The 14151-nt window shown below is 52.4% G+C and overlaps 1 protein-coding gene across 1 annotated transcript in view; it reads right to left on the reverse strand.

Moving 5' to 3' along the window:
* ITGA11 (integrin subunit alpha 11) overlaps positions 1-13831 on the reverse strand; it is a 132583-nt gene extending 118752 nt beyond the window's left edge. Inside the window, exon 1 of the mRNA XM_020880529.2 lies at positions 13425-13831. Within this exon, the coding sequence (XP_020736188.2) occupies positions 13425-13476 (52 nt within the window). The 5' untranslated portion in view covers positions 13477-13831. The remainder of the gene's footprint in view (positions 1-13424) is intronic.
* Positions 13832-14151: the final 320 nt, after the last annotated feature.

Genomic DNA, 14151 nt, shown 5'->3' on the forward strand with positions numbered 1-14151 from the left:
TTTCAATGGGTTTCACATCATCTCCCCAGTCACCAAAGCAGATTCTGATCTGGTGGTTCCCAGGAATTGGATCATAGCTTGGTCTACTACTAGGGTCTACTGTTCAGATCTTGCCATCTTCTCTGGGTGCTGCTCCCAGCTCCTTCTGGGGTACCAGAGGACATGTCCACATTCTGTGGTCCACCGATGATGTCTGAATCACTACGCTTTTGTGGGAAAAGAGGCATTTTAAACTTCTGTTCCACCCCCATGTTCTCTGGGAAGTGCCGTTACATACCTAGGTTTTCATTGCGTAAAACATGTCCTATCCCATGTCTTCCTGTGTCCTCTCTGAGTCACAGTCAGAATAGCACTGAATAGCATGGGGCCAGCTGGCTTGGGCTGCACGCTGTGAATGATTTGCCCCTCTCAAGGCCCTTCTCCCATCAAGAATCCCTCCTGCAAGACCTGCCCACTTATAACCACGACCACCCTCCTCTTGTCTAGAAAGAAAGTCTTTAATAACAAATGGCCTTGGAAGTGTCAGGAGCGAATGCCTAGGGGACTGCTGTCCTAAGAAAGGTTACTGGAGCTTGGGTGATACTTATCTCAAGGAGGAGTGACTATTGGGATTTCAGGCTGCTGCAGGCTGGGGGGAGGTTTTCATTGATTAATTCATTCATTTCACAACCACTTATAACTTGACTACTTTGGCCAGGCACTTCTCTGAACCTTGGGGTACACATGTAAAACCACATTCAAGAATCCACGCTGTGTACATCTGCATTTCTCTTGCTGTCCTGACACAGAAGCGGGAAAGGAGGGTGGGACAACCTGGGAGAGCAGCCCTGACACATATACACTGTGATGTGTAAAAGAGGTGGCTAGTGGGAACGCACATACACCGTGACGTGTAAAAGAGGTAGCTAGTGGGAACACATATACACTGTGACGTGTAAAAGAGGTGGCCAGTGGGAACACATATACACTGTGATATGTAAATGAGGTGGCCAGTGGGAACACATATACACCGCAACGTGTAAAAGAGGCGGCTAGTGGGAACACACACACACCACAACATGTAAAAGAGGTGGCTAGTGGGAACACATATACACTGTGATGTGTAAATGAGGTGGCCAGTGGGAACACATATACACTGTGATGTGTAAAAGAGGTGGCTAGTGGGAACGCACACACACTGTGACATGTAAAAGAGGTGGCTAGTGGGAACACACACACACCGCGACGTGTAAAAGAGGTGGCTAGTGGGAAGCTGCTCTAGAGATCAGGGAGCTCAGCCTGGAGCTCTCTGATGACCTACAGGGGTGGGATTTGGTTTGGTGGGAGGGAGGTTCGAGAGGGAGGGGATATATGCATCCTTATGGCGGATTCACTTCGTTGTGCAGCATAAACTAACGCAAGGGTGTAAAGCGATTATGGGTTTCCTCAGTAGCTCAGTGGTAAAGAACCTGCCTGCCAATGCAGAAGATGCAAGAGTCAAGGGTTCCATCCCTGGGTCGGGAAGATCCCCTGGAGGAGGAAATGGCAACTCACTCCAGTGTTCTTGTCTGGGAAATGCCATGGACAGAGAAGCCTGGCGGGCTACAGTCCACAGAGTCAAAAAGAGTCAGACACGACCAAAGACAGCACACACACAAAGCAATTACACTCCAACAACAATGACAAGAATCCTTGCTCTCATGATTACACGCTGTTGGAGGAGACAGACAATACACCAGGTGAATTTTTTAAAAATTGGTATTAATGCTTGAGAGTGAGGAATGCCCCAGTGGGACTAAAGCGGGGGCTTATGGAAGAGAGTGCACACAGGAGAGGCTGACATTTTAGTTAGCGGAGCAGGAAAGGCCTCTGCAAGAGGAGGTGTTAGAGAAAAGACCTGAAGGAAGTGACAGTGGCTCTTTGGTGGTGAGCATCCCAGGTGAAGCACCATCCCAGGTAGTGAGCACCATCCCAGGTAGTGAGCACCATCCCAGGTAGTAAGCACCATCCCAGGTAGTGAGCATCCCAGGTGAAGCCCGAGGCGCCAGGTATGTTTCAAGAACATTCCAGAAACCGCGTGAGTGGAGCAGAAGGAGCAAGTGGGGGAGGAGTAGAGGATGAGGTCGGAAAGGCAGGGGAGCTGGACCCCACAGGTCTCTCACCCAGAGAAGGAGAGCCCCAGGGGGTTTGGGGCAAAGAGACAGGATCTGATCTATATCCAGCAGCAGCCCTCTGGCCACTGGAAGCAAGAGCTGAAGGGACAGGGCGGAGGCAGGGAGACCAGTGGGTTGGCTGTGGCCACAAGCCACCAGAGGCTTTCTGGGTGCCCCCTCAGCAGCCCCCAGACCCCTGTCTGTCCCCTGGTCCTAGTCCTCTGGGCTGAGTAGAGGTGGAAGGACAGATGGCAGACCAGAGCGTTCACACCAAGGATGATGGGATCAGCCCAGTTTACAGGCTGGGGGTGGGGGCGGGGCGAGTTTGAAGATGCGCTCCAAGGCCGGCAGATCCTCAGGGAAAAGAGACGAAAGAGCAGGGACCATCTCGGTGGCCATTCTGACCCATTCGGGAAGACCAGAGGGGGCCCTCTTGCTGAGTCTGCCAGCATGTCTGCCCCTGGCTGGCCTCACCATCAACAGCAAGCACATTCCACAGCTGATGTTTGGCTTGTGGTCTGGTCTGGCCTTCTGGTTGGTTTCTTCTGCCCTGAAAGGCTTTTAAAATCAGAGTCTGGGCTCTCTTTAAGTTTGGGGCATGAATCACTGCTTCTGGGTCTGGAAAGGGGATGGAGGCACAGGAGGCCCCACGCCAGGAGTGTTCTCTGTCTCTCTCGCTCAGGCCCGAGCGACAGCAAGGCACACATATGGGACAGGCTTCCAGTCAAAACATGCCGAGTCAGACTCCCTTCCAAGCACCCAGCCAACATTTCCACCTGCCCCAAAGCCCCATAGGTTCACCACATCCAGAATCCACGCAACTTCCTCTTCCTTAAACGCCCCGGCCCCATATTCTCTCCTCTTCCTTCCCTGGGGACCAAGGATGTTCAGTCTGCCCCTCGCAGGTTCCTTTCTCCTCTCTCCTCTCACCACGTTTACACCAGGCTCTGGCATCCTCCTGCCTGGGTTGTAGCCATCTTAGCAACCTTCTTGCTCCTAGCTGTTGTCCTGTCTCATTCAAATCCCGCCCCCCCATATCCGCCCCACAAGGGAGCCTCTCAAAACAGATTAGAACATGCCTGTGTGTGTGTGTTAGTCACTCAGCCATGTCTGATTCTCTACGACCCCATGGGCTGTAGCCCGCCAGGCTCCTCTGTTCATGGAATTCTCTAGGCAAAAATACTGAAAGTGGGTAGACATTCCCTTCTTCCCCTGGGGATCTTCCCAATCCAGAAATCGAACCTGAGTCTCCTGCATTGCAGGCAGATTCTTTACCATCTGAGCCACGAGGGAAGCCCAGAACATGCCTTTAACCTCCCCCCAAAACCTCCAATGGCTCCAATCTGCTACATCCAAATACCTTAGTTGGCATTCGGTCCTCTCTCGGTGGCCTCAGCCCACATTCCATTCTTGCAGTTCCCTACAGCACACACTCCAGCATCCTGATGACCAACATCAGGCCATTTTTCAGATACACTCTCTACTCTTCCTACATTTACAAATCATCTCTTTTTCAACTCTCAAATCCCAGAGTCTTTGTAGCTCTCTTACAGCTTTTATTACTTCCTCCTTTGTCTTAGTTATTTATCCAAAGATCTCTCTCCTATTAGGCCATAAACTGCTTGAAGGACAGGACTTTTATCCTCCAAAGAGCATGGCAGAGCACCTAATACAAGCCACTGTGTTAGGAGCGCTTGTGGGTACATCTGCAAAGAAACGTTAAGACATCGATCTTGCCCTTAAACATCTTTCTGTTGACTTGGATAGACAGCTCTTTCATTCAACACACATTATGTGAGCAGTACAGTGTCTGGCGGTCTTCTCAGGTGGCTCAGTGGTAAAAAAAACTCGCTCGCCAAAGAAGGAGATGCAGAAGACTCAGGTTCGATACCTGGGTCAGGAAGATTCCAGAGAAGGAAGTGGCAACCCACTCCAGTATTCTTGCCTGGGAAATTCCATGAACAGAGGAACTGGTGGGCTTCAGTCCAGGGGGTGGCAAAGAGTCAGACTTGACTGAAGCTACTGAGCATGCCCACACTATGTCTGGCGTTATGGGAGAGCGGAAGATAGAGAGACTGATAAGAGATACAGTCCCTGCTCTAGTCCAGTGGGGGACACTGTTCAGGCTATTATAATACTGGGTGGTGTCTGGGGGTTTAACACCATGGGAAAACAAGCATCTCAAGATTCACACCAGTGACTGATCCAAGGTCTGTCTGAGACAGGTGCGGTTTTCAGGAGGAAGACTTGAAGACTAAGTGGGAGATAAGAGAAAGGGGGGATCAGACCAGATACAGGGAACGATATGAGTGAAGGACAGAGATAGCTGGTATGTTTGAGAAACTAAGAAGCTCAGTTTAGTGGAGGTGCCGCAGGGTGCCGTGAGCGGGGAGTCCCGAGTACAGGCAACTCAGGGTCTGGTGAGTTCTATCAAAGAGGGCAGACTCAAAAGCAACAGGGAGCAATTGAGGGCCTTAAGCAGAGGAAGTGACTACACACTCAGTTTGTGTTTTAGCTTCACTTCATCTGCTATTGAGGAAGGTCTGGGTGGACGGGGGCAGGAGGGAAGATGACACCTGAGTTTGTGCTGGGGCCTCAGGCTGGTCCCAGGGGTTTCCTCCTCTGCCCTCTGGGCAAGCCTCCCCACTTTTTCCTGATAGAGCATTCCTTCCCCACCCCACTTGGGCTTCTCTTCGCCTGTTCCAACCCTGAGTCAGGAGCTTCCTATACCTGAATGCTCAGAATAGCTTCAGTGGGACCCAGAATCACAGGGTCAGGGTGACTCTAATGGGCTTTGTCTAACTCTCTGCTGGACACCTCCCGCCATGCCAGTCCATCTGCACGTGAGCACTTCTGACCAGGATCCTTGGCCAAATAGGTGACCCTATGGCCCCTCTGGGGCTTTTGTTTGGCCCACGTGGGACCACACAGTGATCAATAGCTTATGACCCTGTGCGGCACACAGACAGGGTCACTAACGAATAACCCTCCAACTACCAACCCCCATCCCAAATTCCACCTCGTGCCTCAGCCTCCCACACTGTGTTTCCACGTTGTGTCTCCAGCCCAGCTTGGCCATGAATCCTGTGAAACTGCAGGTGGGGGAGGTGGGCTGGAGAACTGGGAGACAGAAGACCTGGTTACATCTTGGCTGCACCACTGACTGTCATGTGACCCTGAGCAAGTCATTGAGCTTCCCTGGACAGTGTTTCCTCTTCTGCTTGACTGGGGATTGGGTTTAGATGACACTGGTGGTTCTCAGGCTCAGCTGCCCGTTAGAACTCCTGCGGAGCTTTAAAAAATGCCAACGCTGGGCTCTATCATAGATAGTGATGGTGTGTTCTGGTGGGGCCCAGGCAAAGGTTTTGTTTTACACCATCATCCCCTTCTTCACCCAGGAATGAGGACCACTGGATCTGCTGATTGTCTGCAGACCAAGAGTCGGGGCTGAAGTGGGCAGGTAAAAAAACCCGAGAAGTAACTCCTTATTTACAAGTGTTAGCCCAGCAGGACCACAGCAGTACCAATACCTTCGGCTGGTGGGAAGGCTAGGTGGCACTGGTGGTAAAGGATCCACCTGCCAATGCAGGAGACATAAGAGACTTGGGTTTGAGTCCTGGGCTGGGAAGATCCCCTGGAGGAGGGCATGGCAACCCACTCCAATATTCTTGCCTGGAGAATTCCATGGACAGAGGAGCCTGGCGGGCTATAGTCCATAGGGTCAGACATGACTGAAGCGACTTAGCATGCATGCATGTGGAAAGGCCAGTATTTTGAGTTTTGGTTTCTCGTGTTCATCAACGGGGCTACTCCAGAGCTCAGCATCAGATGCTTGAAGGTCCCCCAGAAAGGCTCTCAAAGTGGTCTTGGGTTCTAACTGGAAATAGAAGCATCTTCTGAATCCCATGGCTTAAAAATCTTCCCACAGTCCTCGCTATGTGCCTATAGAGCTGCTCCAGGGATCCTCTGCATCTATAGACACGAGCACTTTGCACCAGCAGCCTGTGTGTGATCTGTACCTCTCTGCCCTCACTGTGCTCCCTGAGGCAGAGGCTGGGCCTTATCTGATTTGGAATTTCCAGAACCTGGAGATGCCTGGGGTTTCGTGGGTGCTCAGTACATACTGGCCAGATGGACAACCCACTCAGTTTCTTCATGTGTCAAGAGGGATGCCGTGCCTTCCTTGCCAAATGATAAGCCTGAGAGGAGAGAACTCTGTGAGAAGTGGCTCAGGCCCCACACTCGGAAGGGGTCCCCTTGGTCTGATGCTCTGCTGTGGCCATCTTGAAATTCTTAATAGTCTTTAAACAAGGAGCCCTGTATTTTCATTTTGCACTAGGCCCCACAGATTATGTAGCTGGTCCTGTGTATGTGGTAAGTGGTGGGAATAAACTCAGAGAAGAGCTCTGTCTACATACTATTTATGGGACTTAATGATTGCCAGCAACCGCTGAATATAAGGGGCTAAGGGATCCAGGAAAAGAGCAGTTCTAGTGGATGGAGAGGAGATAGACATAGCTTTGTGGTCTTCTTCCTGGCAGCAGGAGAAAGCAGCAGTCTGAGGGCTTGGGGATGGGCAAGGCAGGGCGAATGATGGAGGCTGGAGACACCCTCAGCAGTCTACAGAGAATGATTCCAAGGATCTTGTCCTACCTGCCTGCCACAGATGTAGAAAATCTACTATTAGAACTTCATTCCTTTGGCTGAAGCAATGCTTTCTCCTTAAGTTCCTCTGATGAATGTAGCAAATTAGGTTCCTAATCTCACCTTTGACCAGAAGATCTGCCTTGGAGTTTCTATGTGATCTTGGGGAAATCACTTAATTTAAAGAAAATATTTATTTATTTATCAGCACTGGGTCTTAGCTGTGGCATGCGGGATCTTTAGTTGCAGTGTGTGAACTCAGGTGTGGTGTGTGAACTCTTAGCTGAGACATGTGGGATCTAGTTTCCTGACCAGGGATCGAACCCAGGCCCCCTGCATCGGGAGCATGGAATCTTAGCCACTAGACCACCAGGGAAGTCACAGAAAATCACTTAACTTTGAAAAGCCTCTCTCTCCCCTCTCTATCTAATGGACATACCTCTGACCTCAGCTAGTCTGTTCTGACTGATAGAAAAAATGTACGGGAGTGCTCTTTGCAGACTGTTGGGAGTTACATCCACTTGCTCATTTCATGATTTTTCCATGCCTTCCTGAGGCCCAGTCTGCAAAGAATCGAGTTCTGGAAATCTGCAGGGTCAGGATTCCTGGTAGCCTGACCCAGCTGGGTGATGCGGCTTGGGGAAGAAAGTTGTCAACCCCAGCTGCGGAGGCAGGAGCCCCTTCTCTCTATGTCATCCTGTTTGGAATCCTAGAGCACATTGCTATAGCAACTTGCCTAACTCGCCCCACATGCCACGTGGAAAAACCTCTGCCTGCTTTAGAGCAGCATTACCAAACCACAAACTGGCTTCTCCTGTGTTACAGGATGAGGGCTCCCCTCATACACAAGGGTCTAGGTAGGAGGCATCTGACCAGTGATTCAGAAGTGAGCTAAGGGGTTGGACCATGCCAGGAAGGTCTCTAGCCTCAACCATTTGGTCTCACCTATTTCAAATCCTGGTACCTGAAATTCCATCATTAGCCCCTTGTTCTTTGGTTCAAGCACAAACCAGTTAAAATGCAAATCCCTCTGGGTAGGATCCATGAAGCTGTCACCATTCATTAGTGCTGCTCAGCATGAATTAACTCATTGGGCCGGGAGCTCAGAGCAGGTTTTGATTAGGGGAAGCAGAGGCAGGAAAGGGAGGAGAGAAATGCCCAGCCTGGACACCGAGGATGGGCTGGAGAGGGAGTCAGAGTGGCCCAGAGTATTGGGTCTTGGGGGCAGATGGGAGAGCCCTCCTTGGCCCTGAGTAGGAAGGCAAGTGAGGGAGAGAGGCTCTCATATTACAAGATATGGCATGAGGACCACTTCTCACCAAGCCAACATTCTGACTGCAAAACCACTGTCCAGCTGAGTCTGAAGGAGGGAGCGGCCTCCCTGGGCCAGCGCCCCCGGGAGGGTGGCCACTGTATACAGACCTCACTTTCCCCGAGGACAGCATCTTCCAGGAGGAGCATCTTATTCATCTTTCTGTGCCCTCCAGGCCCACTTCCTGAAGAGACATCAGTTAGTGTTAGTAGCTCAGTCGTCTCCGACTCTTTGCAACCCCATGGACTGTAGCTCGCCAGGTTCCTCAGCCCATGGAATTTTTCAGGCAAGAATACTGGAGTAGGTTGCCATTTCCTTCTCCAGGGGATCTTCCCAACCCAGGGACTGAACCCAGGCATCCTGCACTGGAGGTGGATTCTTTACCATCTGAGCCACCAGGGAAGAGACATTATGCATGGATTAAAGGCAAACACCAAACGCCACCTCTTACTCCATCAGCAAGACCCCGGATGAGCTATTTAATGTCTCATGTGTAAACTGATGATTGTGGCCACAACAAGGTCTAGCTGAGATGTGAGAAAGTGTTTGACACAGTGCCTGGTACCGATCAGGTGAGTGACGGGAAGGGTGATCCACGAACCGCTACTGTTTGCTGAGGCAGTACTGGGTGCCAGACGCTGTACCAAACACTTGATACGAATCAACCATAGATCAGCCTGTGAAGTTGTTATTCTACCCATTTTACACATGAGGATTGAGTCTCAGAGGGGCTTATCCAGGGTCACCCAAGCAGAAAGGATTTGAACTCAGTTGGGTTCCCAGGTCACACATATGCTAATCATCACTCCTGCTCAGTAAGTGTGCAGGTGACAAAGGAAATGAGGGGCAGAGGTGGGGGGTGGGGTGGGAGGGGGGCATGTTTGACCACACTGGCTTTTTCCTCCAGGTGGGATTTTATTCATCTTGTGAAGACTGTAAGTATACACCATGAAGACACTTCATGAAATTTTGCGGGGAGCTTATTTATTTTTGGTTTACAAGGTGACCAACTGCAGTCTCCTCCCCTTCTCCCCTCGCAGGTAACATTTTGGACTTTCACCTGGCAGGGCGGGGACAGTCCCGCCTAGACCACAGCTCCCCAGAGCAAGCACTTCACACTGAGGGCATGTGGGTGACTTTGGAGCTCACAATTATTTCAGGGAAAGTAGTTCCAAATGGCTGTGAATTCCTGATGGCAGCCCACAGTTTGGTGGTGGTCGGGCAGCGTCATTAAGCTATAAGGGCAGCAGAGAGACCGTTTTTGAGATGGGTTGGTGCACGTTTCAAGCTTGCTTCATAGCTGACCCTCCCTGAGTCAGCCAAAGGCTATCACTGCCTGGGGAGGACTATCATGGATCCTTTCTCTTTGTAGCTGGGATAGAACACTGTATGGAGGGTCTGAAAGCTAGAGTGAGACAGTGATCTCCAAAGTCAGGCAATAAGAAGAGCAAAGAGGGCTTTTGGAATTTTCAAAAGTCCCTTCTATATATCAAGAGCCAGTCCAGCCCAGTGCATAGTTCTGTCCTAAGCAGTGAATAGAGAGAATGGAAGGGAAGTTCCCTGTTGCTGGAGGAAGCGATCACTACAGGAGGGAGAGGAAGAGGGTCACAGAGGGCAAAACGAAGGTGAGTTGCTGTCTGAGTTCCTCGGGGGCCCATGGCCCTGTGTGGGTGGGCTAGGAACAGTGAGGATGCTGAAGAGACAGGCTTCCCACCCACAAGGGCCATCTGCGTGGGATGGTTCTCTTCAATAACACAAAACCCTCCTGCCAGGATCACATGGACCTCAAAACAGCCTCAATGGCAAACCTTCTCCCCCACGTTTCCATTATGATCAAGACTTTGGGCCAGGCCTTTGGGGAAAGAGAAGTTCAGGTTTATTTAGGGCCCTGGTATGCATGTTTCCACTGAGCTGCCAGTATCCCAGCACTTCCTCTAGACTTCTCTTACGAATTTGAGTTTGAAAGTTACAACTCTGCATCCTCAAATCCCTTATTCAATGACTGGTACCTTGAGCAATGATGATGATGATGCTGGAGAAGAAAGACAAACTCCTAGATACTCAATGTGTGCCTGGAACTTTTCAAGTACTTAATATACATTATACATCTTTGGATACTCTTTAAGTTCTATTATTAATATTATCATCCCCATTTTGCAGATGAGAAAACTGAGGCACAGGGATGGTTAGTAACTTGCCAAGGAAGCAGAATCCCAGTTATCAGAGGTCAGACCCATTCCGGGCAGTGAAAAGCCAGGACCTTCAGCCCCACACTGTGTCTGGTCTCCCTGTGTATCATCTGTCATGTAACAAGTGCTCAGTAATGGCTAAGGTTTTAAAATTTTTTTTCTGCTTCCAAACTGGGAGGAATTAATTTTTATTTTATTTTTAAAAATTTTGTCAAAGTATGGTTGATTTACAAGGTTATGTCTAATTTCTTGTATAGCAAAATGACTCATTTGTATATTCTCTTTCATAATCGCCAGATGGGTCATGATAGGGAAGTTCTGCTCAGTGGGTCTGCTCTCTCAGAATGTCAGCTGTAGATGTCTTTGGGCTTGTCTACTTTTTTTCTGGCTTTCTTGACAGTTTTGCCCACTTCATCACCCTGCCCAGCCTGCAGCAGAAGCTCTGGAAGGATCAAGGCTCTGAACTCATAATGACTTCATGAGGACTTCCATCCCCCTACCACCCACCGCAACTTGGCCTTTGACAAGGTTCCTGCCCAGCCACACTGTGCCATCACCAGCAGGTAAGCTTCCTAGTAACCCTCACATTGAATCCATGTGATGCACAGATGGGAGATCAACATCAATCCTGTTCTGGAGCTGGGAAGATGGGCCCAATGATCTGTGTGACCCTTCTAATCTTCAGAGCCCCTATGGACCAGAGTCATCTTGGTGGTTTTCAAATGCTCACCTTTGGTTTCTTTAACTACTGTAGTTCCAGGAAATGACACTCTAATGTACAAACAGTCCCACTTGAATGTCTATCCACACTCTACAAATTCCTTCAAGGCCCAGTCCAAATGCTATCTCCTCCTCCAGGAAGCCTCCCTTGCTTATTCAAGCAGAATTGAACTTCCCCTGTTTGAACTGCAGCCCTTAGCATCTCTGTGCCACTCACTCTCCAGTGCATCTGTTTCGCTTTCCCTGGTCTCACCTTGTTCTCAGCTACAGGCAGGGCCCAGACTGCATATATGCTTGGACCCCACCCCCAGCTGCTTGCAAGCAGATGTCATTCCAACATTGATTGATATGTTTAATGAATCCCATATTTCAAGAACTCAGACTGACCAGACATAACTCTGGAGTGGTTTTCTCCATATAAAGGGAGTTCTGAGTCACAAATCCTGTCCGTGTCCTTCACCCTACTCCCTTACCCACCATCCCCTTCATCCTTGCTTTACCATTATCAATATCAACTATTGATTCAACCCTACTGTTGACCAAGTGCTGTATTAACAACTTTTCTTACGGTGCAGCCTCACTTAATCATGCCAACCACTCAGAATTTCTATCTCCATTCACAGAGGAGGAAACCTGTTGGAGAGACTGTATAACCTGCCTAAGGTAGGAGGCAGAGCCAGATGGGAAGCCAAGACTGATTTCAAAGGCTTTGCCTCTAGTATCCTGAAGTCTCTAGCCTATAAAGCAGCTGTGTGTGGGCTCAATTGCTCAGTCATGTCCAACTCTTTGGAACCCCATGGACTGTAGCCCACTATGCTCCTCTGTCCATGGGATTCTCCAGGCAAAAATACAGGTGTGGGTTACCATTTCATACTCCAGGGGATCTTCCCAACCCAGGGATTGAAACCATGTCTCCTCCATGTCCTGCATTGCAGGTGGATTCTTCACAACTGCAGGACCTGAGCAGCCCCATAAAGCATCTACTTCAACTCAAGTTCTGACGGGCCCACGTATCTGGGATCACACAGGAGTGCATTCCCTTTTCCAGTGGCTGGATCTGCTGGTGACTTGAAGACAGTTCCGAGAGTTCCCCTCTTGCCTAAATGACCTAGAGAGGGCTTCACCTCTGCTTCCATCAGCTGGTTTCTAGATATATGCTTGCCTGGTTCCAGCTCTTCCCCTGCTGTTTCCAACTCTCCCTCCTCCCCAGCTTAAAGCATCTATGTTTGTTTTCAGCTGTGACTCTAGGATCTGAACTGCACCCCACCAGCAGAGGCCCTTTCAACTGCAGAAGCTCCACTATAGACGGCCACAAGGGTGTACAGTGTTTCCAGTGGTATCCCGGGACTAGGGTGAAGTTCCTTGGGCTGGGGGCTCTCCACCTGTGCTCTTTGAGGGCGCCTCTCCCCCTGCCATCGCATCTGACTCTCACTACTGGCCCATCCCGGATCTGGAGCCCACGCAGAAGAGGAGGCTAGGCCCAGCGGCCAGTCCCGGAGGCGCCGGTCCCTGCCAGAGCACTGGGCCACGCCAAGGAGGGGTCCTGCAAGCTTTCTGGATTTGTAGAACAGCGCCTCTGTCTGCCGCTCCGGAGTGGCGGGTCTCACCAGGATGTCAGGTGTGGGGACTCCCCGGCCGGGTGTCCCGGTGCGGAGAGCCCAGAATGGCTTTTCGCTCCGGGCCGCTCGCCCCGCCGGCCCGGGGTCCCTACCGCGCCCGGACACCTGGAGCGCATTAGGCTGCGGCGCACGACGACCGCGGTCCCCAGCTTTATTGAATGAGCGCACAATTCTGAGGGCGGGTTGACGGGAGATGGTCCGTCCCTACTTCGAGGGTCAGGTAACGTTTTCGGGGGACCCTGGACTGCCGAGCGGCGCCCCACCGCCTTTGGCTCGGCCACCGACGGCTCGCCACAGCCTGGGCGCCGACCGCCCCAAGGCTTCGCTCCGTCCAGGCCCGAGGGACTCAGGGCGGCTTTCAGCTCCAGGTCTCCCCCAGCACCCTCCTTCCCCTGGACCGCCGCACCCAGCTCCCGGCTCTTAGGGATGCTGCCTCCGCGAGCCTCGGCGCTGGCGGGACCCCGAGTGCCCGCCGTGGCGGTGCGGGAAGCTCGGTGGGGCCCTTGGAGAAAAGCAGAGGGCCCGGAGGGGCCACCGGCCCTCGGCGCTTTACAACTCGAGCCTCTTCAACTCTTCCCAAACACACCAAAGTCCCCGGTCCAGGCCGCCTCGGCGCGCCTCCCTCCTGTGTAGAACTTGGCGAGCCGCTTGACGGCAGCCACTTCCCGGGGGACCCACGTCCCCAAAAGCCGCGGAGGTCGGACCCTCGGAGCGCACCGCGACGGGCTCCTGGACGCCGGACCCCAGGCCTCGGTGGGTCAGGGAGGGGCTCCCGGAGGCCAGGGTGGGGGTTAACAGGGGGACGTACCTGGCCACAGGCTGAGGGCCCAAGCCACCAGGAGGCCCCTGGGCAGGTCCATGGCCCGCGGCGCGGCGGCGGGGCCCGGTGCGGAGCGGCGGCGGGGGGCGGCGAGCCAGAGCGGCAGCCTCCTCTGCGCGGCGCCCCGAGCCTGCACTGCGCGCGGCGCCCGGTTCCCTGACAGCCGCGGCTCCTTCAGAGGAAGTGGGAGGGCTGGAGCGGCGGGGAGGGGCGCCGGGACACCGCGGGGCTCTGGCTGCGGTCCAGTCTCGGCCCCTCTGCCACCTGGGCAGGCGGCCGGCTGCGGCCTCGACGCGTCTCCAGATTTCTCCTTCTGCCCCCACCCCACTCCTGCCGTAGGAGACAATTCCAGAGAACCACCGCTCCTGGGAACCACCTCGTCGGCGCCGCGCCTCCCTCCACACCACCACCGCCGAATTCAGAGTCTGTTCAGAAGTGACTTACAGTCCCACGTCCCAGAGGAAGGGGCTTCAGAAAGCTCAGAGGGGTACCTCAGGTGACCTAGGGCCATGACTCGGGCCTCTCTTGGCCCAGAGGAGTGGATGTCCCTACAACGTCCATTCTGAGACACTCCCCTGCTCTCCTGTACCCTGGGGCTTGGAATGCAAAGCCACGGTTTTCCTCCTGACCCTGGAATAAATGCAGATCCCCCCTCTACCTCCACGGCGTCCTCCTCGCACGCCTGAGACATTCCAAAGCATCCAGGAGGACCCTG

The sequence above is a fragment of the Odocoileus virginianus genome, chromosome 6, assembly GCF_023699985.2.
Source record: "Odocoileus virginianus isolate 20LAN1187 ecotype Illinois chromosome 6, Ovbor_1.2, whole genome shotgun sequence".
Taxonomy (NCBI): domain Eukaryota; kingdom Metazoa; phylum Chordata; class Mammalia; order Artiodactyla; family Cervidae; genus Odocoileus; species Odocoileus virginianus.